Source organism: Camelina sativa, chromosome 20 (assembly GCF_000633955.1).
Source record: "Camelina sativa cultivar DH55 chromosome 20, Cs, whole genome shotgun sequence".
NCBI classification, from domain to species: Eukaryota; Viridiplantae; Streptophyta; class Magnoliopsida; order Brassicales; family Brassicaceae; genus Camelina; species Camelina sativa.
Window position 1 is genome coordinate 10,179,344 of NC_025704.1, and position 24,279 is coordinate 10,203,622.

At 35.8% G+C, this 24,279-nt stretch overlaps 7 protein-coding genes across 13 annotated transcripts; 4 read left to right on the plus strand and 3 right to left on the minus strand.

The window, feature by feature from the left end:
* On the plus strand, window positions 1,556-3,349 carry LOC104770306 (cinnamoyl-CoA reductase 1-like). Of its 3 annotated transcripts, none has more exons than XM_010494709.2 (6): window positions 1,556-1,772; window positions 1,981-2,150; window positions 2,230-2,421; window positions 2,581-2,743; window positions 2,830-3,016; window positions 3,102-3,349. In XM_010494709.2, exons 1-6 carry the CDS (start codon window positions 1,649-1,651, stop codon window positions 3,244-3,246), a joined length of 981 nt encoding a protein of 326 aa, XP_010493011.1. In that variant the 5' UTR covers window positions 1,556-1,648; the 3' UTR covers window positions 3,247-3,349. The 3 variants fall into 3 exon arrangements, with proteins under 3 accessions (XP_010493011.1, XP_019097333.1, XP_019097334.1); XM_019241788.1 differs by having other exon boundaries at window positions 1,557-1,772; window positions 2,257-2,421; XM_019241789.1 differs by lacking the exon at window positions 2,230-2,421 and having other exon boundaries at window positions 1,559-1,772.
* LOC104770307 (calcium-dependent protein kinase 8) lies at window positions 3,573-7,481 on the minus strand. Of its 4 annotated transcripts, none has more exons than XM_010494710.2 (10): window positions 7,249-7,481; window positions 6,389-6,924; window positions 6,082-6,205; window positions 5,919-5,976; window positions 5,492-5,577; window positions 5,083-5,235; window positions 4,891-5,006; window positions 4,632-4,802; window positions 4,304-4,534; window positions 3,573-3,945 (listed from the first exon to the last, which is right to left on the minus strand). In XM_010494710.2, the coding sequence occupies exons 2-10, from the start codon at window positions 6,899-6,901 to the stop codon at window positions 3,793-3,795; spliced, it is 1,605 nt and encodes a 534-aa protein (XP_010493012.1). In that variant the 5' UTR covers window positions 6,902-6,924; window positions 7,249-7,481; the 3' UTR covers window positions 3,573-3,792. The 4 variants fall into 4 exon arrangements, with proteins under 4 accessions (XP_010493012.1, XP_019097331.1, XP_010493014.1 ...); XM_019241786.1 differs by having other exon boundaries at window positions 5,492-5,558; window positions 5,900-5,976; XM_010494712.2 differs by having other exon boundaries at window positions 7,268-7,470.
* Window positions 9,670-12,086, plus strand: LOC104770310 (nudix hydrolase 20, chloroplastic-like). The gene is made up of 9 exons (XM_010494713.1): window positions 9,670-10,101; window positions 10,228-10,292; window positions 10,458-10,650; window positions 10,748-10,828; window positions 10,981-11,106; window positions 11,235-11,314; window positions 11,405-11,520; window positions 11,605-11,725; window positions 11,830-12,086. Exons 1-9 carry the CDS (start codon window positions 9,820-9,822, stop codon window positions 11,897-11,899), a joined length of 1,134 nt encoding a protein of 377 aa, XP_010493015.1. The 5' UTR covers window positions 9,670-9,819; the 3' UTR covers window positions 11,900-12,086.
* LOC104770311 lies at window positions 12,249-14,112 on the plus strand. Of its 2 annotated transcripts, none has more exons than XM_010494714.2 (3): window positions 12,249-12,371; window positions 12,617-12,847; window positions 13,857-14,111. In XM_010494714.2, the coding sequence occupies exons 1-3, from the start codon at window positions 12,357-12,359 to the stop codon at window positions 13,905-13,907; spliced, it is 297 nt and encodes a 98-aa protein (XP_010493016.1). In that variant the 5' UTR covers window positions 12,249-12,356; the 3' UTR covers window positions 13,908-14,111. The 2 variants fall into 2 exon arrangements, with proteins under 2 accessions (XP_010493016.1, XP_010493018.1); XM_010494716.2 differs by lacking the exon at window positions 12,249-12,371 and adding an exon at window positions 12,389-12,522 and having other exon boundaries at window positions 13,857-14,112.
* Window positions 16,201-18,388, plus strand: LOC104770312 (probable mediator of RNA polymerase II transcription subunit 19b). The gene is made up of 6 exons (XM_010494717.2): window positions 16,201-16,629; window positions 16,731-17,026; window positions 17,205-17,411; window positions 17,590-17,649; window positions 17,796-17,944; window positions 18,167-18,388. Exons 1-5 carry the CDS (start codon window positions 16,602-16,604, stop codon window positions 17,844-17,846), a joined length of 642 nt encoding a protein of 213 aa, XP_010493019.1. The 5' UTR covers window positions 16,201-16,601; the 3' UTR covers window positions 17,847-17,944; window positions 18,167-18,388.
* On the minus strand, window positions 18,599-21,761 carry LOC104770313 (translation initiation factor eIF-2B subunit gamma). Its single transcript, XM_010494718.2, has 13 exons — window positions 21,609-21,761; window positions 21,423-21,518; window positions 21,226-21,303; window positions 20,789-20,869; window positions 20,478-20,697; window positions 20,334-20,392; window positions 20,177-20,226; window positions 20,000-20,087; window positions 19,651-19,896; window positions 19,463-19,555; window positions 19,288-19,392; window positions 19,086-19,202; window positions 18,599-18,991 (listed from the first exon to the last, which is right to left on the minus strand). Exons 1-13 carry the CDS (start codon window positions 21,672-21,674, stop codon window positions 18,926-18,928), a joined length of 1,365 nt encoding a protein of 454 aa, XP_010493020.1. The 5' UTR covers window positions 21,675-21,761; the 3' UTR covers window positions 18,599-18,925.
* LOC104770314 (dr1-associated corepressor-like) lies at window positions 22,123-24,244 on the minus strand. Its single transcript, XM_010494719.2, has 6 exons — window positions 23,889-24,244; window positions 23,353-23,425; window positions 23,166-23,259; window positions 22,962-23,072; window positions 22,795-22,849; window positions 22,123-22,703 (listed from the first exon to the last, which is right to left on the minus strand). The coding sequence occupies exons 1-6, from the start codon at window positions 23,919-23,921 to the stop codon at window positions 22,320-22,322; spliced, it is 750 nt and encodes a 249-aa protein (XP_010493021.1). The 5' UTR covers window positions 23,922-24,244; the 3' UTR covers window positions 22,123-22,319.

The following is a 24,279-nucleotide window of genomic DNA, read 5'->3' on the forward strand; positions in this document are numbered from 1 at the left end:
AAATGTGTCAAAATGACATTCTTTGTGAAACAGATCATGAAGTACTAACTAGTATGTGACAGGCAAAAGAGATTTTTTTGGTTCAATATCCTTAATTATCGATTTAGTTATGTATTTGGTTTGTTTATTCGGTTAGCAAACACATTACATTTTTCTCTATTAGTGAGAACTAATCAACCAAGAATAACAAGTGTCATCATCATCATGGTCTCTTTCCATCATCAGATCTCTATTTTCCCAGATGATCTTTCTTCCTTCGTGATCATCTTCTAGACTTTGATTTCTAATTCTCGAATTTTTAGTGAATCTCTGAATTGAATTTATGCACAGTAAATCTCTATAAACTAATCATGCTAGAACCGAAAAATTTATTAATTTTTCTATCAATAAATTAGTAATTATATTTTTCTAATGAGGATCAGAGATTTAAGAGAAAAACTAGAAACTTCACAGAAAGGAGCAAGAGCTCAAATCTCTAATGGTGCCCATGAGAAAAACGTGAGGAATAGAGAACGTGGTTCACTTGCCCGCAGAAACGGCTCCACTGATAAATTAAACACAGATCCTGCCGAAGTACTCATGACGGCTTCCCTATCTTTCTCTTCTTCCCTGTCCTTACAACACCACAAGTTCTTTGTTTTGCTTTTATATAGCCTAATATGTCCGGATGCATTTCTTACATTATATTTCATAGTTTTACTCTTAATCTATGACTAAATTAACCTATTAAACACTTATTAAATAAGAGCATATATGTATATTTTAATGTTTTCTTAATTCGTGTGAAATGTGTTAAAATGACACTTTTTGTGAAACAGAGGGAGTACTAACTAGTATCTCACATGCAAAAGAGATTTCTTTGGTTCAATATCCTTAATTGTTTGTTATAATCAATTTTGTTTTTTAATCAATTACAATAAAACCAACAATTATCATGTTTTGAACAATAACACCCAAACTAAATAAGTACCCGTGCAATAGCACAAATTAAAATTTATTTTATATATACCAAAACTATTTCTATTTTTAGGATCATTTTTAAAAAACCTTTTTTTCATATTCCTTTTCAAAAATACTCCTCCACGTTGATCATTTTCAAAACTACCCCTCTTTATATATAAAATGACTAAATTACCCTTTTTGACTGACAGCAAGAATGTGCAGTCACCAAAATAGAAAAAAATTTCCGCCAAAAAATTGAAAATTTTCCTGCCAAAAAAAAAAAAAAAAAANAAAAAAAAAAAAAATTCCGTCTAAAATCGAGAAAATTTTCCGCCAAAATTATAAAAATGGATTTTTCTGCCAGATATTCTCAAATTAAAACCACTTTTTACAAGGTTTTTATCAGATTTTAATAAGATTTTTATAAGGTTTTTATAAAGTTTTATAAGATTTTTATAAAGTTTTTCTAAGGAATTTGCAAAGTTTTTATAAGATTTTTATAAAGTTTTAATAAGTTTTTCACAAGGTTTATTAAAAAAAAAAATTAAATTTATTGAATACATATCCTATTTTTAATATTTCAAACACGAGGCACGAGATAAAAGTTAACTACTACAAGACACACTGGTCACTCATTTGGTCCTCTCCTGTTACAGAGAAACCACAAAAGGGGACAAACAGCACACTATTCCGTGGTTCGAGAACAATGGCGAACAGTGGTGAAGGTAAAGTGGTGTGTGTTACAGGAGCCTCTGGTTACATCGCCTCGTGGCTTGTCAAGTTCCTCCTCAGCCGTGGCTACACCGTTAAGGCTTCCGTCCGAGACCCCAGTTCTGTACCCTCTTCTTCTCTTCTCTTCTCTTATCTTATCTTATCTCTCTCACATATATTCGCTTCTCTCTTGTTTGATCAAAGCTACAATCTTAAAAATTGATGCTTTTTATACCAATTAATCACCAAGAATGATCCCTTACAATATTTTCTTATCTCTGCATGCAAAAATCGTAGTTGTAATAGTTTATTGATTCACATCTTTAGGTGATCCGAAGAAGACGCAACACTTAGTTTCACTGGAAGGTGCGAAGGAGAGACTTCATTTGTTCAAAGCAGATCTTTTGGTTGAAGGATCCTTCGACTCTGCTATTGATGGCTGCCATGGAGTTTTCCACACTGCGTCCCCTTGTTATACTGATGTCAAAGACCCACAGGTTCCTATCTTCTCCTCAAACTTGCTTGTTTTAATTTGTAGATTAGTCTGGATCTTTAACTTTTGTATCATCATTTCAGGTTGAACTTATTGATCCTGCGGTCAAGGGGACACTTAACGTTTTGAATTCGTGCGCCAAAGCATCCTCCATTAAAAGGGTTGTTGTGACATCCTCCATGGCAGCTGTTAATTACAATGGAAAACCATGCACGCCTGATGTAACTGTCGATGAAACTTGGTTCTCTGATCCTGAGCATTGTGAGGCCTCTAAGGTCTGTTGAAACTTTGGGTCATGACTCATACTCAGATTATGATGAAACTTTATTTCTTGTCATCTACTATCGACTAGTTGTCGCTTCATTGTCCTGTAATTAACGTAAGGCTCTTTAAGTTCAAAACTAAATATGTTCTGCTTTTTATACTGGACTCAGATGTGGTATGTTCTATCCAAGACCTTGGCCGAAGATGCTGCTTGGAAACTCGCTAAAGAGAAAGGCTTAGAAATTGTTACTATTAACCCAGCCATGGTGATCGGTCCTCTCTTACAGCCAACTCTGAACACGAGTGCTGCTGCTATACTCAACTTAATCAATGGTAAGAAAAACACTTCATCTGACCACTTTTTTATCAAATGTTAAAAGAGAACCAGTTTCGAGTTCATGTCTTTATATAATAAGCAGGTGCAAAGACTTTCCCCAACGTGAGTTTCGGATGGGTTTATGTTAAAGACGTAGCCAATGCGCACATTCAAGCATTTGAGGTCCCTTCAGCTAACGGACGTTACTGTATGGTCGAGAGAGTCGCTCACTTCTCCGACGTTGTTAGCATTCTGCATGAGCTTTACCCAAATGTCCCACTCCCTGAAAGGTAAAACATCTCTAGATATATTATTAATATTCCCAGTCCTAGCCGTGTCTGGTTTCTAATAGGCTTTTCTCTTATATATGCACAGGTGTGTGGATGAAAATCCGTACATGCCGACGTATCAAGTGTCCAAGGAGAAAATAAAGAGCCTTGGCATAGACTACATACCTTTGAAGGTTAGCATCAAGGAGACCGTGGAGTCCCTGAAGGAGAAAGGTTTCGTAAACTTCTGAGAAAGCATGTAAGCCATTGGATTCAATCCAGATTAGATAAAGTATTTGGAATTGTCAACGTACCTTACTGTTGATTCCATGAAATAAGATACTTTTCCTTTTATTTGTTGTTAGTGAGATATATCAAATGAGAATTTTAGTAACGTAAGCAACTTAAAAAAAATTATAAATTGTAACTGATCAAACAATTATTAATGGTAGGCTTCTGTCCATTATTGAAGTTGGTGACAAGAGAGTTTATCGAATAGGCTTCCATTGTCGGCAAAGAAGTAAACAATACGAGGGATTTGTAGTTTTGTACACGTATGGTTTGCCAACAACAAATAGGTAGTAATCCAGACAATATGAAAAATAATAGTCAAGAAATTTAAGAACAACTTCATATCGTACATGGCTGGCTATTCAAGTAACTAAAACATTTGAAAACCCTGATCTACAATTATTGTGAAGAAAGAAAAAAAGGATTAAAAAAGATAACAATTTTCAAAGAATAGTGCTTTTTTCTTTTTACTTCTTTAAGAGATACAGAAGAAACATGAACCTTTCTCAGTTCTCGCCTTCTAATTGCAATGAACCTTCTCTCATTAATTTGAGGCTCAAACTGTTGAATCTTTCCCGGGAATACTGTCTCGAAGCTTTCCTCCAGTCTGTTCCAGCTTTCATCATTGCCGCGAACTCTTCATAGCTTATCCGCCCATCCTAATCACCAAGAAGCACCACTCAAAGAATCAAGATAAGACTTACAAACTGCTATCTATCTCCATACCGAGTTAGCCATTATATCACTATTTAAGACTTGGAACTAAGGATGTAGAATTCTGAGAATTCCCAAAAATCTCCCTGCTAAAAGTAGGCCTCAAACTAGTAGCAAACTTGGGGCACAACCCACTCTCGAAAGCTAACTTGTGAGGAGAGGATGCGCTTTCAACTTATAAGCCATGTACTATTTTTTCCTCTTCGAATGTGGGATATTTAGTAGTATTTAGTGTGCGATGGTTTTTTAAGATGCATTTGCAGAGACAAGTATTGATTTCTTAAAGTCATATTTTGGGGTTACCTTGTCTGTGTCAACATCTTGCATGATGGCTGCAATAACTTCCTCACTGCTGGTGTCCACCTCATCATTTAAAGCCTCACGCAGCTCCTCAATCTCTATGTAATCGCTCTGGTTCTGGTCAAAAAAGCTAAAAGCCTTGTGCAAGTGTTCGTCGTTCGCCATCTTCTTAAGATGCACAGAGACAGCTACAAACTCGCCATAGTTTAAAGTTCCATCACCATCTACATCAGCCTGTCACTCAAAAACAAGCTCTCAAATACCGTTTGCTTGGTGAAGGCAATAAACTTAATAGGAACACAAACTTCAGAAGGTTGAAGTTTTTTCTTACAGCTTCCATCAGAATCTGCAGCTCAGTATCAGGTATCTGCTGTTGTCCGAGTTTATGAAGTCCATATTTAAGCTCCTCGAGGTTTATCTTACCCAACTTTTTACTGTCCATCATCTCAAATGCTTCCTTTATGCCAGCTACTTCCTCCACTGATAAGTGTTCGGCTATCACCTAAAAAGACAGTGAAAAAAATAGTTTCACATTATTTCTTCAGAATCCGACAGAAATAAGTAGCGGCAATGCATAACGAAATCACTACCCGTAGAGCTCTTTTCTTGAGCTTGTTCATAACAGAAAATTGTTTGAGCCTTGCTTTCACTGTCTCACCGAGTGAAACGTTTGGAGCCTTCTTTGCATTTTGTATCCAAGAATGTTCTGTAAATAGTAGTGTCACGGCATATTCATTCCATAAGTAATAGATATCAGAAACAGAGCCAAATAGTATACATACCGAGTACTTGTGCAGCAGAAAGCCGTTTTTTGGGGTCAGGTTCGAGCATCTTTCTCACAAGGTCCTTGGCGGTCTCAGAAACTCTTGGCCATGGATCTCTCTTGAAGTCGATGACTGACCTAATGATCGCCTGAGCCACCCCTTGCTCAGTCTCTTTACAAAAGAAAAGAAGAAACAAATCCAACATCAAGAAAAGAAACTCAAAAAGTGGAAGAAGGTAGCAAATAAAATTCAAAAGAGGCAAATAGTGAATCCATGAACATGAATCATTCACAGAGGAAACTGGACGTTCGGCAGTAAATCTTTCTAATCATGGAAACTAAATCCCAACAGTTGCATATCCGTACAAAAGATCTACAGTTGAAGAACAAATTAAAAGCTTAAGAGAATAAGATTGATCATAACAAACCGGCCCAAAATGGTGGGACACCACAGAGAAGGATATAAAGGATAACTCCAGCACTCCAGATATCAACCTCAGGTCCATAATTTCGCCTAAGTACNCAAAAAAAAAAAAAATCAACATCAAGAAAAGAAACTGAAAAAGTGGAAGAAGAGGCAAATAGTGAATCCATGAAAATGTAATTAGTTAACATCAGGATCCTATATCATTCACAGAGGAAACTGGATGTTCGGAAGTAAATCTTTCTAATCATGGAAACTAAATCCCAACAGTTGCATATGCGTACAAAATATCTACTGTTGAGAACAAATTGAAAGCTCAAGAGAATAAGACTGATCATAACAAACCGGCCCAAAATGGTGGGACACCACAGAGAAGGATATAAAGGATAACTCCAGCACTCCAGATATCAACCTCAGGTCCATAATTTCGCCTAAGTACCTCTGGTGCCATGTAATAAGGACTTCCAACAATCTCGTTAAATCCCTCACCTGTTACACATTCGAAAAAAAAATATCAAGTAGAGTAAACAGAACAAAATTATCTGTTGATCTGAGATATATAATGGACATATTATATCATCTATACGACTTTACCAGGCTTGAAGAAGACTGATAATCCAAAATCTATGGCTTTAAGGGCTGATGTCTCTTTCTTATTTGCAAAGAGAAAGTTTTCCGGTTTTAGATCCCGATGCATCACTCCATGCTTATGACATATCTGCAATACCAAAAGGTGTTCAAATCATAAAGTTAGGATAACAGTTAACAACCCTAATGAGCATAAAGACAAATAAGGAAAAAAATAAGCCACTGCGTAAAGACAAACAAGGAACCTTGCAACAGAACTACAGTAGAGGCAACATAAGTAGAGTCTAAACGAAAAGAAAGTAAAGCTACAAACCTGAACAACTTCAAGAATAGTCTTCATTACTGCAGCAGCAGCTCGTTCAGTATAATGACCTCTTGCAACAATCCGATCAAACAGCTCACCTCCTTCACACAACTCCATCACTATATGCACAGCATCATCATCCTCAAAGGAATCCTTAAGTGACACAATATTCGGGTGCCTAGGCATATGCTTCATAATCTGAACTTCCCTCCTAACATCCTCTATATCCACAGCAGTTCTAAGCTTCTTCTTTGATATAGACTTGCACGCATACTTCTCGCCAGTTTTGATATCAGTGCACAAGTACGTAATACCAAACTCCCCGCGACCAACCTCACGCCCCAGATCATACATGAGAGATATGTCATGACCTGTTGGATCTTTCAAAACACAGAGCTTGAAACCAGCTCCAGATCCATTTGTAGTGTATGCGTCGCTGTAAAAAGGATTGCTTTTGGTCTTTGGTTTCCCATGTTTACTCCCAGCATCTTCTGGACCAGGGCTCGCACAACAATTTCCCATTTACAATCAACTCTTGAGGAATCCTGAGATTGAATTCATTTCATCAACAACTAAAAATGAGACTCACAACGGAAACATGTCATTCCCCACCCCAATCAAGAAAGCTTAAAACTTTAATCAATTAATCTCTTAAAAATACCAAATTTAGGATTTAAAGACAATCAGATTTGATGACAAAGGGGGAAAGAGACAAAACAAACGATCGAGAATTAAAAAAAATGCAACGAAATTAAGAACCCTAAAAACTGAAGAGCAGGATAAGTAAACCCTAGCAAACGAAATCAGGTGAAATGAAAAGAACCAAAAAAGACAGATGCTTTAAGATTAGTTAGGGGGGAAACACAAACCTGAGAAAGAGAGAGAGACCTTAAACGCAGAGAAAGAGATGATCAAATTGGAGTGAATCGGAGGAAGCAAACAAAGTGACAGAGAGAAATGGAGAAGAAGGAGAAGAGTCAAAAAAGTCTCCTCCTTTCTCGCTCTTCTTTCTGAGTGTGATGTGAGCAAACAAGAGAGAGAGAGAGAGAGACTCGACTCCTTTTGGTTTTTTTTTTTCACTCTCTATTGTGAAATCAGCGGATGACCCATTTGCCTAAAGACAATCAATCACACGGCTCACAAGACTCACTTTTTTTTATTTTGTGTGTCTGCCTCACCTTTTTTTTTTTCGTCTGAATGATTCACAACACAGTAAAGTTATATTTTTCTAAATTACTTTCTCAATCGGTGCACAAAAAAAAAAAAAAATTACTTTCTCAATCGGTGAACATGAACATGTGTTATAAAACAAACAAAAAAACATTGTTTCATGTTTGACTTTTGTGTGTTTGTCGTATCTCTACGGATTTAATTAAACAAACGAATAATTTTTTTTCTAAGCAAACGATTAATTTTCACACAGTACAAACCTATAACTTGCAAATCTCTAATCTCTTAAGAATCTTTTTTTTCTTTATTGGCTCTAACATCATATATTTAACCAAAGTTTTTACCTCCTGAATCGACAACAGATCCTTGTTTAAAGACATTTCTATGTTGTTTTTTTTCAATTAATCTTTTAAAATTATGTTAGTTAGTATTCCGAGTATTTTATTAAGAGAAACTAAGATTTTGAATGGGAGAACAGAAAAATAGCAGATCACTTTTTAGTGTAGTTCTTCTATCACTAAGTTACCATTTAAGAATTTTTTTACTTTTACAAATTAATGTAGATGAACTGTATGCAGTTCAAATATTTTTTGTCTTTTTGTAGTAAATGCAGGAGAAACACATGCAGATATAGTCTACAGCTTTTTGATGCTATTCACCCTTGATCTGCACTTGAACAGCCTAATATTTGATCTACTTTTATTCTGCTTGATCTGCTTGAACCAGTTAATTTGCTCTGCTTAATATGCTTTTTTCATTCAAGGCCTAATAATGGAATCAATGAAATAAAACACTGTTCGAATAATATTTTAGTATATTCTTTTGGTAGTAGCGAATTTTTTACTGGTATGATGACCACGTGATCTCGTTGGCAGAAGTCATGTTTGCTGACAATTACGTTTAGATCAATATCACAACAACTCTTCTATACCAAAAATTTATTTTCTCGTAGGTTTATGTTGTGACGACGATGAACCAGAAAACTGAAAACCATGTAAATTATAGAACCGGTCAACTATATACAGTAAAAAAAAGGAACTATAGAATTAGTCAACCATATAAATTCCACGTTTCTTAAAGTGTTTTTTTGGAAAAAATTGTATTTAATACCTAAACTTTTTAAATTTATGCCAAAAACTCAGAATTTCGTAGGAGGCACTATTTAATACATCAAGATCTATTAACTATCCATTTAAAACACTAAATATCGTTGATTAAGCCAAAATATATATATATCATTAAATGAGATAAATGAGCAACTAAGGTCGTTACTTTGTCGTTTAAAGGCATGTTGTTTTTGGATTCATCAACAATATTTGGTGTTTTAAACGGCTAGTCAACTTTGACCCAAAAAAAAAACGGCTAGTCAACAAAACTTGATGTATTAGGCTTCCAACAAAGTTCATAGTTTTTTGGTCTAAATTTTAAAGTTGATGTATTAAAATATAATATTTACTATATTTTTAATTTAACTTTTTGAAGAGTATTGGATGACTTTGATTTTGGATGTTCAATTAACTCATTCAACAATTAATCATTATTAGCTGAATAATAAAAGAAATTATACTACTCATTAGATAAATGCAATTAAATACATCAACTTTTAAATTTAGGCCAAAAACTATAAAATTTGTGGAATGTCATTTAATACATGAAGTTTTGTTGACTAGCCATTTAAAACACCAAATATCGTTGATGAATCAAAAAACAACATGCCTCAAAGTAACGGTCGTTAGTTGTTCAATTATCTTATTTAACAACATATGTATTTTGGCTTAGTCAACAGTATTTGATGTTTTAAATGGCTAGTCAATAGATCTTCATGTATTAAATGACCTTACATAAAATTTATGGTTTTTTTCCTTAAATTTGAAAGTTCATGTATTAAATGATATTTTTCTCGTCTTTTTTTTTAGTAAACTTTCATAATTAAAAAAAAATAATAACAGTAGATAATAGTAATATTGGACTAGTAGTAGTACCAATTTTACCGCAGCAGTAAAAATAAAATATTCTACCAAAAAAAAAATTAAAAAAGTAAAAATAAAATAATCATCAAAGTAAACCATATGTATAAGCAAGGGAATTTTGTTGATTTTATAAACAAGACCAGAGTCACGGGTCACGAGACCAGTGAAACCAAACTTCTCACATTGGCAATGTAAAAAGTACCGACCTGGTGACTAACTCATTCGTATCTATAACAACACTCGGATTCCTCTAAAACTAGACACAGCATTGAGCATTTGTGTCTCAATCACCATCGGAAAATGGCATCTGGGTTTTGCTCGCTTGGTCTTTCTCTCACTTCCTTACTCTCATCCCACGCGCTAGCACGGCGCGTTGTGCTACCCACTCTACGGTGGCGTTCGAGTTCTATTTCTATGTCTCCTCCGCTGCGTATTTCCCGCGCTTTATCATCAGCTCCGATAAGCTCATCCTTCACGTGGGACGACGTAATCGAGACCGGTCGGGCGGAGTATGCTACGCCTCACCACTCATCCAATCTCACCGGGTTTCTCCAGAAGGTCGATCGCTGCAATCGTGGATCCGTAAGTCCCACTGAATTTGAAAAATTGATTCTTGTCGTGTTAAAGTGTTTGTAGTGAATTATAAAGCTGAAACAGAACCAAAAAAAACTGTTAGCTTTATAAAGGTTCAATTTTTATATTTTGCAGGAAAAGTTATCTGAGTTCATTCCATTTGTTATAGAGGAACAAATAGTTGGTTATATTCATAAAGGGTAAACTATACATTCTTGCTCAACCTATAAGCTATACTGTCTCTGCTGCTTCTGTGATTCTCATCAAATTGAGGTTTTAAAAATTGGAACTTTTCTATTAGTTTTGGTTGGCAGAATCTTGAATGCGCTCAAATGGTTTGTTCTCTCTCTCTGTACATTGAACAGATTTTTTACCGAGTACTTGAGTGAGTTTCAAGATATCTTTACATTTGCACAAGATGGTTCTTGCCCTGACCGTGTTGGTGACTATGTAACGCTTAATCCCATGTTTCAAAAGCCTGAAGATAGAACCAGAGCAGTTGCAGATGTTATCAAAATCTTGGCTGACAAAGGAATCATTCCAGGAATACGAAATGAGGTATGGGTTGATGTTTGATGTTATATCCTAACTCTCCAATGATGTTTGATAAGTTCTGTGATTCTAGTTGTCTTTCATTTTGTTTCTTTCTCACCAGCTGTATCCTGTGAAATCATCGTTTAATGCCCCGGTCCTTTTTTCGCTAGAGCGTGCAGCTGGTCCTTATTTCGGATTAAAGGTAATAAATCATACATACTGCACCGAACTGTTTCAGCTTGTAACCATGAACACCACTTTTGATGCATTCCTTACGCGAGTGATGCTATAAACTCTGCTCTATACGTGTTTTTTTTTTTTTAATTCACATGGCTCTCTTGTTATCTAGTATAGGGTTACGGAGTTCACATGAATGGATATGTAGAAAGAGATGGACAAAAATCTCTATGGATTGGTAAGAGAAGTCTGGCAGAATCCACTTATCCAGGAATGCTTGATCACCTAGTTGCTGGAGGATTGGTAAGATTTCTCCTAGTCCGTTGGTTACCTGCTGATGATGAAAGCATTAGAAAGTCTATACTAGTGATTATAAAATAAGGGAATTGAAATGCACATTTTGTTTCATCATCCGACTGGGAACCTTATAGCCTCACGGGATTAGCTGCGGGGAGAATCTAGTAAAGGAATGTGAAGAGGAAGCTGGAATTACCAAAATCATTGCTAATAGGTAAGACCTTCTCCTCAGTTTTTTCAACAAAAGTAGTATGTATAGCTCTCAATGTTTTCAAACCTCTTGCATTTTTATGTTTTATGAAAGGGCAATAGCGGTGGGTGCTGTTTCCTACATGGATATCGACCATTACTGTTTCAAACGTGATGTGCTGTTTTGTTATGATTTGGAACTCCCTGAAGATTTTGTTCCCCAAAATCAAGGTTAGGCAATCACTAGTAACGCATGAGTTGCTCTGAGGGGTATGCTCTTTCATAGCATTGTGGTCTAATTAAATTACATTGCAGATGGAGAAGTTGAGAGCTTCAAGTTGATTCCAGTAGCACAAGTTGCTAATGTGATTCGGGAGACTAGTTTTTTCAAGGCGAACTGTTCCCTCGTCATTATTGACTTCTTGTTTCGGCACGGGTACTAACTCCTTATGACCCCCGGGATTTTAGTGCTCTCGCCTCGGATACTAACATCCTTATGACCCCTTAACAAAACATTATGTTCCATTTTTGGCTATGCAGGTTCATCAGACCAGAACAATCGGGTTACTTGGATCTTTACCGACGCCTGAGGAATGGAGATTGCTCATAATTAAGGATGTTACTATCTGATGTGTTTTTTTGTTAAGTAGAAGCTCACTCTGGCTCTGTAATAGGTTCTTGCGTGTAACTAGATGCATTCATGATAATAGTATGATACATTCATGACAAAGAACATGCAAAGTTGTAAACCTCAACAACTTCAATTTCTACTCATGGTTAGATGTCTTCATGAATCATGACCTAACAGCCTTTTCCAGAAGGATGCATGCAAGCAAATTAAGTTAGTATTTAAAAATTCCCCGGAAACTAAGGAACACCATTGCTTGAGATCCCCCAAATTTAGAACCAATCTAAATCTGCTCCTATACAACCGTGAATCCCAACCGTTTTACGTATAAAGGAAAAAAAAATGGGGGTTTTTTCGAAGAGAAATCGTCCTCCCTCATCATGAACGTATTCATCAATGTTTAAGAATCTCTTTCTTCTAAACCAAGCAATATCTGTTTATGGATAAGAGGGAGGCATGCTCTCTAATTGTTTTCGCTCTTCATCTTGTTTCTTTTCTTCTATCCTAATATTTTGAAATCATTGATCTTTATGATGTCTTCATGAGTTTTCATCGGTTAATGCGCGTTTTAGAATGGGGAAAATTAACCGATGAAATCTAAACATGTTTGTTTTTGTGTTTTTTTTATAGATGTTTGTTTCCCTGAGAAAACTATGTATATGTTTATATATCTAACAAGCTTAATAATGGCTGGTACAGAATGCTGGATGGACTCCAGTTCCACAGTTCGGAGGATGGGACCAAATCGGACCAAATGACGAAACAAACTACTCGGTTGTCTTCTCCAAAGCTCGCGCTAACAGGAAGCAGAACAAAGCTGGTGTGAGACATTCTAGTTTGGGAAGCCAACAAGAACTCATGGCAAGTGCTCGTCGCAACCACCAGCAACTTCACCATCGCCACGAAACTCAAGACGATGACCCTGTCATGGTAATTCCCATCTCTCTCTTTCTCTCCACTTACTCTTCTATAGATTTTTTTGTTCATATACCCCTTGTGATGCTCCTTTTCCCCTTAGTCAACGCGCATGGATCATCACAAGGTGGTATAACAATTCATGAAATGATTTCTGTTTGCCTGGTTGCTTTGTTTTGTGTTTCTACATGGGTACGTACGTCCATACAAAAGTTTGTTCCATTTCTTTCTCAACCCATAGACATGACCGTGGTATAACTTGCAACTGCATCTCCTTAGGAAGGCTTATTCATAATACTTCTCTAAAACATAAATCACTGTCAATAGAAGTATAGAACTATACAGGAACGCAGTCTATTATGAGTTAATTAATTGCATCTCTTTGTATATAAGATCGTTTTTATGGTGTGTGTATTACACAATTATATAGTTTTATTATATTCTCATAATATGAATTAAAGTGAAGTAAACATAGATGCAAAAAAAAAAAAAACGAGAACCACAATTTCACTATTTTGCTAAGGTTTCTGAAATATTCGGCCTTCACTTAGTTGGAGCCACAAAATTTATTTAAATTGGAGAACATTCGCACACTACTTAGTTAACATATCAATATATTTTCATTGGTGTTGTGGATTCAAATCACTAGATCTTCATTATTTTGCATGATTAATGAGAGTCAGATAAGTTTGTTTTGCATGCATGGAGCCTCCAACTCATATAAGGGCAGCTACGAATGGAGTGTATATGTGATTTTAGTTCATAGCTACTATTTTCAAGCAAAGATGAAAACCTCACATCTAGTTTGTATAGCACCCGAAATCACCTTGCTAGATGAAGCATAATGATCTCATCTATTACTATTCTCAATTGATTCATCTTCGTAGATCTAACATATATTTATATATTTATCTATATATAAGAAATGTAGAGGTAGCATATTGTCTCACTGTCATAAGATTATGTATATATACATGTGTAGAGTATTAGTCTCTCTTACCTTACTGATTTACTTACCATGCAGAAGAAGAAGAGGATCTTGACCTACATTAATTGTTGTATCAGGCCAAACTAGGCCCTTGTTCCAAAAACTTGCAATCTATCTGTCCTCGATGACATTGCAAAAATACGTTGCAGCGTGTAATGAATGAGTGTAACATTTCTGTAATCTTCTTCATCAAAAGGAAAGGAAAAAACGGAGACGTACGTTTCTGTAATATATGTGCATCATCTGTTAATATACTCCACTCCTGGTTGGTGTGTATATACTTTCTGACTTAATTCTGCCTACATTATTATGATAAGAGAGCAATTTAACATGAATCACATTTCCCTCAAATCAAAATTATATATATTGTAATCCACAGTAGATTCGTTCCGTCTTGATTATTGTTAAATGCACCCTAGCTAAAAAAGCCTAAAACCAAATACGTGGACAAGTTCTTAACAATTGTAGAATAAATTAAAAATGAAAAAAGAACTTGCATTACACAAATGATGAAAAAAAAAGATCCGGTAAAGTTAACCAACTGTAAGCGGAAAATTACATAAAACTAAACACAAGTATCGTAGTAATTCACCCCCTTCTCAACATATCTAGTCGTAGATTTTTATTTTATTCACAAACTTGGATCTTGGAGACGTGAGGAGCGTGAATCCCATGCGGATCCCTTTAAGATTTTTATTCACTTTATATAACCAGCAAGCATCATCATATTATTGTTGAGACGAAAAACACACCTCTCTCTCCTTGCAGCTTCAAACCCTAACTAAAAATTACTTAGTTCGTTCCTCTCTTTGATCGTCTATCTTGATTCACACTGCCCAATAATCAATTTCTAGTATATGACTTGTACATACGCACAGAATTAATATTTGTAATAAAATAACATAATTGAATTATTATTTGTAATAAAATATATAACTAATTATTAATTTAGAATAAAGTAAAAGAATTTTAAGTAATTTTACAATATAATTTGGTTGAATGTTAGCAAATTTTGATGTTACTGTACCAAAAGTAAAAGTAAATTATTTTGTAAAAAGTAAAATTTTTTAAAAATATTTTACAATATAATTTGGTTGAATATTTGCAATTTTTTATGTTACTACTAAAAGTAAATGTAACAAATTAAAGACAAAGATTTGTGTAACTTATTTGCAAATTGCAACACCACAAGCTCATATTAATTTAATTTCTGAAAATATATATATTTGAACTGTTATTATAAGTATAAAATTAAAATCTATATTTTTTTGATTGTAATATATAGATTTTAATTTTATACATGTGACTTGAAGGATTGGACATGTGACTTGTGCTTTATTGGACAAAAATGCATAATAATTGTACCTTAATCTTCTGATGAACCTTGAATCCTTTAAGTATTGTACCTTGAATCTAATCCTTGTTGAGAGCCAATATTGCTCCCCCAATATCTCCTTTCGACGAGAGCTCAAGGGCCATCTTGAACTCTTCAATAGCTTGCTCTTGAAGAGCATGCTTTTGACGTCGAGCTTGGCTTTGATGTCGTTGACGTCGAGTTTGCTTCTTAAGATGTTCTGCCCTTTGAAGACGTTCCCTCTGACGACGTCGTGCAACTTCAGCTTCAGAGTCAACCGGCTCCTCAGGCTCAGCCTCTAGCCCTCAAGCAGTGTTTTTGAATAAATTATTTAAATATAAAACTATCTATGTTTATATAAAAGTGAGTATTTATAAAATTTAGAATTAATAATTAACTGTATATTTTTCTTAATCCCTTTGTCTATACTTTTATGTAGAATTAATAACATAAAATTAAAAATAAGTAAATAAATAATTTCGAATTTTATGATATATATATATATATAATCTCCTTATAATTATTTAAAATTTTTTGTATTTTTTTAATAAATTCTGTAATTTTGGATAATTATCTTTTGACATTATTAATATTTTTTAAAACAAAATATTTTATTTTTGTTGTAATCAAATTCTTCTTATTAAGTATTAATTTTTACACATGTCAAAATCTGAAATTGATAACATGACACATGTCAAAATCTTGTTAATGGCTAACTTTCAGAACCCAATTTTATATTATAAGATTTAAAAAAAAAATTTGTAATCACTTAAATTCGTAAATTATTACTTAAAATCTGTAATCACTTAAATTATCTTCTTAGCAACCCTAACAATAATAATATGCACGCAACCGAGTAAAAAAAAATATAAAACGAACCGTAATGAAACTATAGAGATGATATTTGGGTTGAGAAGGCCCAACTAAAGCCCGTACATGACCACTATTGGTGTTTACCCAAATGAAATGGATGAATCCAATCAAGAAATCGGCCGGCTAAAATCTGTCAAAACTGATCCACCAGCTTGTTTTATATAACCACCAGCAAGCATCATCATCATTGTACAATGAGACGAATAACAACACACACACCTCTCTCTCTCCTTGGAGCTTCAAACCCTAATTAAAAAAAAATTACTTGTTCGTTCTTCTCTTCGAGCGTCCCTCTTGATTCACAGTCACTGCCCAACTAATTCACGCGGGAAATCGACGATCACTAGCTAACACGTTGCTGATTGGGGGTTTCGCGCTATAGGGAGTTGAGGGTTTGCGATGAGACCTGCCTTGTGAAAACATATGTATGGGCGGTGCTTGCTGCTTCTTCTATTCTCTCTCACACTAGTCAAATCTTGAGCTTTTTGGGCTCTTTTGGTTTCATAGATTCCAATTAGGGTTCTACGAATTGCAGTTTGATCAATTCTAAAGATATGGAGTCAGAGAGCAATAAGTTTGGAGGTAAAAAAGCTTTGGTTTTTTTTTTTCTTTTTTTTTTTTTCTTTCAATTTTGGAATTGAGGGTCGTCAATGAGATTGTTTGATTTTTTTTTAATTGCAAAGGTCCGAGAGAATTGGGTGGTGCTTTAGATCTTATAACACAATACAAGTTGTTGCCACACCATGAATTCTTTTGCAAGAGGTCACTCCCTGAGTCACTTTCAGATGCTCATTACCTTCACAATCTGGTTGGAGACACAGAGATTAGAAAAGGAGAAGGGATGCAATTGGATCAGCTTATTCCTAATGCTTCACTTGGCCGAGATACTAGTAATAATGCTCGCATCCAACCTTTTGTTCTTGATGAACTTAAGGAGGCTTTTGAGCTTAATGATACTGCCCCTGTTGAATTGCCTCCAGTGAGTATCTTCTCTCTCTCTCTATATATATATGTGATTTAGTGTAGATATCTGATTCTGTTGGTATTGGAATTGGAATTAGAATATGATACATGATAAGTTGAATTACCTGCCAAGTATCTTGTTATGATAGTTGAGCTGTGTAAGTCATTATGAGATCTTCGGTTTCTACATTCAGGCAGAGAAGGGAGCTCCTACCATTGCGTCTAAATCTAAAAGCGAGTCAAAAGATAAGGACAGGAAGCATAAGAAACATAGAGACAAGGGCAAGGAGAAAGATAGGGAACATAAGAAGCACAAGCACAAGCATAAAGATAGGAGCAAAGATAAGGATAAAGACAAGGATCGAGAACGAAAGAAGGAAAAAAGTGGACACCATGATAAGGTAAGAGCTTTCTTGGTGCCTTTGTTTCCTACGATTAGCGTAATGGCAAAGTGTTTTTCCATTTCTTTGAGCTGGGATACGTTTTTAGCGGTTTAATGTGTCCATTGTTCAATTCGTCAGAGTTAGCAAATCTATGCCGTCTAGAAATTTACATGGTACGTTATCTTTTAACTTTCAGAAAAGGAAAAGCAATGGGGATGCAGATCTTGATGACGTTCAGAGGCACAAAAAGAGTAAGGTAATGTATTAATTGCGATGTAAGATATATCCATTTCACTGATGCTGACATTTGGACGTTACTGTTTGCTCGCACAGTAGCGTTAGAGAAGTAGTTGTTCGGCAATTTGATTTTGGTCGTCCCTAAAACTAACTAACTTTTTGCAGCATAAGAGCTCAAAGCCTGATGAAATGGGAGCGATGAAGCTTAATGGCTGAAGCAGTGGACACTCTCATTTTTTGTATTGCTCACACAAGGACGTGTTATGGAGAGGTTTAAAAGCAGCTACTTAAGTCACTGTTGACAAATTTGTTAGGTAAGTGTCCTTGTACTATCTCTTTCCAGGCTTCCAGCTTGTGCATTCTCGGCCACTAGACTCATCGTCATGATCTAAGGCTGATAAGAAGATAACCTGACTAGTAACTGTGAATGCACTAGCTTAACAATTTTAGTGTCTCAATGGTTGGCATTTGGCAATGTCTATATGTGATGTTGATTTGTCTCATCTAATAGCAATTATTTGATTTTGGCTTTGTAGGTATAATCTCTAAATAAATAATACATTGTGGGGAAAGTTCGGAAGGACGAAGCAACTAAAGTTTGCGGGGAAGAATCACAATTTGTATTATAATTTGATTTGGTGGCAGCTTTGTACATTTTCTTATAAACAAGTTATGAAGTGAATCCATTCTAGTGACCATTTTAGTAGAAACGTTTTGAGCTATATATATAGAGTGGGTAAAATCACATGGAACTCATATCTTCGCAGTTATTACAATTGTGAAGGCTATCTATCAGATCGTAAAGCATACCAAGATGGTTTTGAACGTGTGGTCGTTACTAATTATGTACCTTCCTCTGGGTATAATCTTATCTATGGAAAAAAATTTTACCAGAAACAAAGTCTTTCAGAAAGGTGTTTGTTTAGTCTCGAGCAAAAAAGTTATAATTTTGGTACAAAAAGTCCAAAGGTTTAAAAGACATCAAACCATCTGAAACGGAACAAAAGGTGGTCTGTGCAGAGGAAGAGTCAGTGGCTGACAAAAAGTTTTAAGACTACATCAAGTTTGAGTTCATGTAGGCGCAGATATGTAATGAATAGCAAAAGATCAAACTCTATCAGCAAAACATACTAACGGGAAAATCTCAAACCCTTAACCAACAAAACCTTAGTGGGGAATGTTCCAATCCTTCTCACTCTTCTCTCCTCACTACTCTCTGTTCACCAGACAAAAGCTGCCTTCCATTTGAAAGAAACATTCCAAGATGTGTGACCTCATATGCTTAACACTCCCTTTCATTTTCTAGCAAAGGTCTCACCCTTGTGCTCACCCCCGGCGCAAACTATATAGCCTGCTTCCACCTATATACATATTGATGTTTTGATTATGGAATCCGTAAAAGCTTTGATATGTACGGGACACTGTGTATTATGAAAACGGAAAGGAGCAACGTACTTGGCAGTCTCTCAGAGTAACACGCTCTTGAAGCTGTGCGTTACTGCAAATGACTGAGCCTTGTATTGAACATCCGTCTCCAATTGTAGCATGGTCCATCACAACTGAATTCACAATCTGCACCCAAATATAAGCAGCTGAGTGTATTTTCGAGATGCACACTCCTATTCTTTGGTTGGCGTGAGTAAAATTTCATTGTTACCTTCACATTGGAGCCTATCCGGCAATGTCTCCCAATTACAGATCTTTTGACACTGCATTTATCACCGACTTGAGAGCCTTCTCCAAGCATACAATGTGGTCCAACCTGCATCCCATGAATAGTTATTGACAATCACGGACAAATTGCCCAGTATCTACACAAATCTGGGACGTACTGTGGTTTTTGATCCAAGCTCAGCTGATGGGTGGACAATGTTGTGATGAGCCGAAAAGGAGTATCCGGATAGGTGGTTTGCATCACCAATAACCTGCACAAGTTTGAACAATTACGGAGCTCGATATGTCAACTGAGAAAAAATTAATAGAAAAAGGTGTGGAAGACATTTATGAGGAAACAACTTACATCCCTATTTACGTCCATGAAGGCTTGAATGCTATTCAAGCGGACAAAAAACTTACTTTCATCCGCTATATAAACACAGCATTTATGGGTTTTTCGGCTATCCAGACCTGATTCATAAACTTGATGAAAGCTCGGCAAAGATGCGTTTGAGAGAATTTGAGACAAGACCACCTCATTGTTCTGCATATTATCCTTTCCATTTCCAATTTCTTCTACATTATTTTGGTCAGAGGAGACATCTGATCGCTGAGACTCAAGAGGAAAAAGCACAAACAAAGGATCAAAATGCTAATAAAACAAATGGTATAATCTCCATTAGTCTCATTTGCAAGGACCTTATCCAACTAACCAGCTGTGTGCGAACAAGATATGGTAGTACATCCTGTTTTAGGCTCCGAAAAGCAGGTTTTTGATCCAAAACTTCCTGCAGAACTGATCTGTAAGACACAAGAGAAGAGACAAAAGAACATATTGAGTATCAACATATAAAACTAAACTGTTAGCAGGAAAGCTAGATCTGACCGACCTCTTGAAAGCATATATATGAGAATCCATGAGATCTGATCGCAGTTCCATCTAAATCGAAAATGATAAAATAATAAGAAACTGTATGAAGATTTATCTACAGTCAGATGAAAAGATGCATTGTAGGTCAATAAGAAGTTATAATTAGAGAACATTACCTTGCCAGCCGCACATAGAATGCTCTTTTTTACTCGGGTATCTTTCTTAATCTCAGTTCCTAACACAATTTTAGAAGGTAAACGAACAACAAGTTAAAGCATTTTGTTGCCTTAAGTGACAAAAAGGAAAATTTAAAGTAGGACCTTTGGCAATGTATAACAAGAATTGTTTCCAGGAATCAAGCCCTACGATATCCTCGCAAGCAGGTTTCTTGGTTTTATCTTTCCCACTAGAACCCCCGGATTCTGATGGCCCACTCACAGGTTGAGCACAGAGCATTACAGTTACTGCTGCATCATGCCTTCTATGAGTGGCAGCGACAGCACCCGGAGGAATATCAGAAACAATGTCTCCACTTACAATCTACATCAAGGCGTATTTCCAGTAAGCTAAAAGCTCAAAAGTTACACAAAACAAAACTTACAAGAAGGGCATAAGCTAAGAGACGGCTGACCAAAATGTCTTTGGCAGTTAAGTGGTGTGCAATTGCCCTGAGAGCCCCAGCAGTTCCAACATTCTCAGCAACAGCGGCAACCTAAAGTAAGATTATCCAACAAACCATAGAATAAAACTACTCAGTTTGTTATGTTTATAACCTCAGGACAAGCACAATATGCAAAAAGCCTTCCAGGGTGGGAAAACCTATTAACCATTGGAGTCAGGGTAGTCCTAATCAAACAAACGGCTCATAGTGTAGCTGCACTTGGTAGTTCTAGAGCCAACAACACCTATAACGAACATTACACTAGATTCTTCCTATCATACATACATTATACAAGATTCTTCCTATCATACATAGAGTTTTAACTGCGAATCTACAATGCACTAGATCTAGATGAAGAAACAGGGCTCCAATTATGAATTAAGTAAGGTAAGGAATGTAAGAAAAACCTCAACATGTAAACGATCAACACAAGCAGCAGATATCCATCCACCAACTTTAAGAGCAGCATCTTCTCCTTCAACAACCTGTTCCATCAATGGAAAAAACGAAGAATCTAAGCTCCACCAATTGAAAACATTCAACCTAATCATATCAGAACAAGGAAATCAGTAATTGTATGAAGAAGATATGATAGAAGGCGTACGACGATCAGATCCTTGAGATTATTGCTCTCGAGCAGATCAAGAACGTAAGATAACACCGGACGATTCGCTACGGGAAGCAACGCCTTAGGAACTTCCTAAACAGCAAAAAGAAAACGAAATTAGCTAATTCGCCTAAACTTACATCGAAATAACTGTTTCAGCTGATGAAAGTGAAAGAGACCGACCTTGGAGACTAAGGGAACAAGATTACTAGAGAAGCCTCCGGCGAGAATCACGACCTGGAAATCCATTTTATTGTAACTGAATTGACGGTGTCGACGAAGCAAAGCGAGAGAGAGAGGTTTCGAGTTTTTCTCACTTTCTGGGGTTTTGATTTTGAGAAGACAAACAACGACGATATCAAAACCCGCTTGTTCATTTAGAGTATCTGCTTTTGGATCCGACCGGGTCGTTCGGTTTAATCTTGGGTCATCAATTAATCAAAACTTTAATTTGTATGTCAAATCTCTTAATAACATAAAACAGTTAAATCTCTCTGTTTAAGGTGTCATTATGCTTTGGATGTTGGAAAAGATAAATAAAAATGACAATTATATAATGTGAACAATCAATCTCCTACATAAACACTGCTTCTTTTATGTATAATAAGTGTGATTAATCAAAACTTAATTAAAACTTTAACCAAGAAAAAATAGGTTTAAATCTCTCTGTGATTAAGCTTTGCTTGGATGTTGGAAAAAGATGAACAAAAATACCAAAATTATATAAAAGAGAATGTGAGCAATCAATCTTCTACATAAACACTGCTTCTTATATGTATAATAAGTGGTGTCAGTTCCTAAGTTGTTGTTTCCTTTCCCCATATCTTAGCTTTTTTAGTCATATCACCTAACTTAATACCAAACGTCCAAACCCCAAACTTGTTCAGTCTTGGTCTACTCTATGCTTTCTTCATCATAATCTTCCTCATCACTAGCACTAGCCTGATGTTGTTGTTGTTGTTGATCATGATCTATTTTCATTTCGTTCATTCCCAACAACGGCCACTCTGGACTTTCTTCTAGCTGTTTTTCTAGCCATGTAGCAGTGTCTCCATTCTCATCTAAATCCACATTCAGATCGAAGTTCCTTGCGTTACTATGATCTTTCTTCCAAGATGTATCTCTGTTTTCAGGAGAGGGTGTCCTGCTGCTTCCGGGAGAACCATCTTCTAAATCTTCTTCAAACGTAAGAGACAGGCCAGTTCTTGTTCTTCCACTACCCCGTCCGCGGCCTTTACCCTGCCTTCCTCTGTCACTGCCAGAATGTTTGACCTCATACTGTAACAAGGCCAAAAAAAAAAAAGGCTTAAAACATAAGCATTAAAGCCAAAACAACTGTCTATTGGCAAAATAAGTCTTGGCTAGTTACCATTTGAGTGCTCTTCATATCTTCTTCGTTGCAATTACTTTCATCGACAAGTTTCCTGAAAATTCAGAATAACGAGTTGTTAGAGATGAAAATCTATACCAACGTGAAGTCGTTTGCTTGGTGTGACACAGAGTAGTAGAAGCTGATAGAGTGATTTTGGGACTAACCTTCTTTTGGTAGCAGATTGGTCTTCAGCATCTGAGCCACACAAATCAGGAACTTTACCAACAGTATCTCTTAGAAAATCAAAGACATTAAACGCGTGCACACACTGCTTCCTGTAAAAGAAAAAAAGAATAAAAACCTTTCAATAAGCAAGAAAACAATTGGTTTATAGATAAGCACAAAAAGATGAGAGTTTTCACACTTACAAATGAAAGGAGCTGACAGTTTTCGCTCCTCGGCTGAGAGTTATATCATATGTGTGATTACATAAGTCTTGTAAAAATAGCTCCAAAGCTTTAGCTGCAAATTTACATCCAAACCAGAATGGTTAAGCCACATGTGACACAAGCTGAATGAACAACGTTTGAGTAAGAAAAAGAAAACATGACTTACAGACAAGAAGAGGGACAGCCATTGCAATTTTGCCAACTTCCTCATCGGTTTGCATAATCTTCTTAATCCTTGTCTGAAAACCACAAAAATTTGAAGTTCAATTACGTTGGTAAAAAGATCCTCAAGAAACCAAAAGCAAAAGGCAGCCACCACAGTCAGTATTGTTCAACAAGATACATCTCACCTTCTACAGAAATTACAAAATCATATTCCTTAAATCTTAAGACACTACGAAATTTTCATATACAGAGAGATCTCATCTTTTAAGTCTTAAACAAGATATCTCTGCAGCTTCTTTATCTCTTAGCCCTGAACAAAAACAGTCCTCAAAGTCCAAGACACATTCACATAAATTCAAAACCCTAAAGAAGACAAAAGAAAAAAGATCATGGAAGAAACCCTTGTAAGCACAACGAAAGTGAAACCTAACTACTACACTCACAACCAAGAAAAACAGAGAAAGTAGTAATTTGCCATAGGAACGAAACGAACTTATATAAGTAAATAAAGAAAAGAGTGAAAGTAATTTGTCATACCGCTGGAAAACGTGTCTGGAGCTTCTTCTTCATCCTTGTTCAACAGAAACGAAGCAGCTTCCCAAAGTCAAAAGGGGGATGAAGATAGATAAAACTAAAACCCTAATTTTAAATTTTTTTGTGTTGCTTGCTTCCGTTCTCTCTGTGAATAATAATAAATAAGAAGGATAAAATCAAATTAACAAAATCAATATATATGTTGATTCCATCAAACACGACAACATAAGGAAAAACAAAAAAAAAGGTTTCTTCTTAGAAGAAATTGGTCTCTGTTTCCTGATTCGTCCTTCTCGGACCCAAATCGGACGCAATGGACTTTCTTTTTTTTTTTTTATTGAGAGATGGAAAAATAAGATGAAACAAAATTAAAATTAATCTTGTAAAGAGAAAT

What these genes read in the sequence shown, in the direction of transcription:
- LOC104770311 (XM_010494714.2), top strand. An exon ending in AAGACGATGACCCTGTCATG is followed by an intron (nt 12,848 to 13,856) that starts GTAATTCCCATC and finishes CTTACCATGCAG; the next exon opens with AAGAAGAAGAGGATCTTGAC.
- LOC104770314 (XM_010494719.2), bottom strand. Translation starts at nt 23,921, where the DNA reads ATGAAGAAGAAGCTCCAGACACGTTTTCCAGCG. An exon ending in GGCTGTCCCTCTTCTTGTCT is followed by an intron (nt 23,260 to 23,352) that starts GTAAGTCATGTT and finishes GTAAATTTGCAG; the next exon opens with CTAAAGCTTTGGAGCTATTT. An exon ending in CAATCTGCTACCAAAAGAAG is followed by an intron (nt 22,850 to 22,961) that starts GTTAGTCCCAAA and finishes CTGAATTTTCAG; the next exon opens with GAAACTTGTCGATGAAAGTA.
- LOC104770313 (XM_010494718.2), bottom strand. Translation starts at nt 21,674, where the DNA reads ATGGATTTCCAGGTCGTGATTCTCGCCGGAGGCTTCTCTAGTAATCTT. An exon ending in ATCTTGTTCGCACACAGCTG is followed by an intron (nt 19,897 to 19,999) that starts GTTAGTTGGATA and finishes CTTGAGTCTCAG; the next exon opens with CGATCAGATGTCTCCTCTGA. An exon ending in TCATGGACGTAAATAGGGAT is followed by an intron (nt 19,556 to 19,650) that starts GTAAGTTGTTTC and finishes AAACTTGTGCAG; the next exon opens with GTTATTGGTGATGCAAACCA.
- LOC104770312 (XM_010494717.2), top strand. Translation starts at nt 16,602, where the DNA reads ATGGAGTCAGAGAGCAATAAGTTTGGAG. An exon ending in AGAGAGCAATAAGTTTGGAG is followed by an intron (nt 16,630 to 16,730) that starts GTAAAAAAGCTT and finishes TTAATTGCAAAG; the next exon opens with GTCCGAGAGAATTGGGTGGT. An exon ending in CCCCTGTTGAATTGCCTCCA is followed by an intron (nt 17,027 to 17,204) that starts GTGAGTATCTTC and finishes TTCTACATTCAG; the next exon opens with GCAGAGAAGGGAGCTCCTAC.
- LOC104770306 (XM_010494709.2), top strand. Translation starts at nt 1,649, where the DNA reads ATGGCGAACAGTGGTGAAGGTAAAGTGGTGTGTGTTACAGGAGCCTCT. An exon ending in GGCTTCCGTCCGAGACCCCA is followed by an intron (nt 1,773 to 1,980) that starts GTTCTGTACCCT and finishes TCACATCTTTAG; the next exon opens with GTGATCCGAAGAAGACGCAA. An exon ending in TATACTCAACTTAATCAATG is followed by an intron (nt 2,744 to 2,829) that starts GTAAGAAAAACA and finishes TATAATAAGCAG; the next exon opens with GTGCAAAGACTTTCCCCAAC.
- LOC104770307 (XM_010494710.2), bottom strand. Translation starts at nt 6,901, where the DNA reads ATGGGAAATTGTTGTGCGAGCCCTGGTCCAGAAGATGCTGGGAGTAAA. An exon ending in ATCAGTCTTCTTCAAGCCTG is followed by an intron (nt 5,977 to 6,081) that starts GTAAAGTCGTAT and finishes AATGTGTAACAG; the next exon opens with GTGAGGGATTTAACGAGATT. An exon ending in TCAAGAAAAGAGCTCTACGG is followed by an intron (nt 4,803 to 4,890) that starts GTAGTGATTTCG and finishes CTGTCTTTTTAG; the next exon opens with GTGATAGCCGAACACTTATC.
- LOC104770310 (XM_010494713.1), top strand. Translation starts at nt 9,820, where the DNA reads ATGGCATCTGGGTTTTGCTCGCTTGGTCTTTCTCTCACTTCCTTACTC. An exon ending in GTTGGTTATATTCATAAAGG is followed by an intron (nt 10,293 to 10,457) that starts GTAAACTATACA and finishes TACATTGAACAG; the next exon opens with ATTTTTTACCGAGTACTTGA. An exon ending in TTTTGTTCCCCAAAATCAAG is followed by an intron (nt 11,521 to 11,604) that starts GTTAGGCAATCA and finishes ATTACATTGCAG; the next exon opens with ATGGAGAAGTTGAGAGCTTC.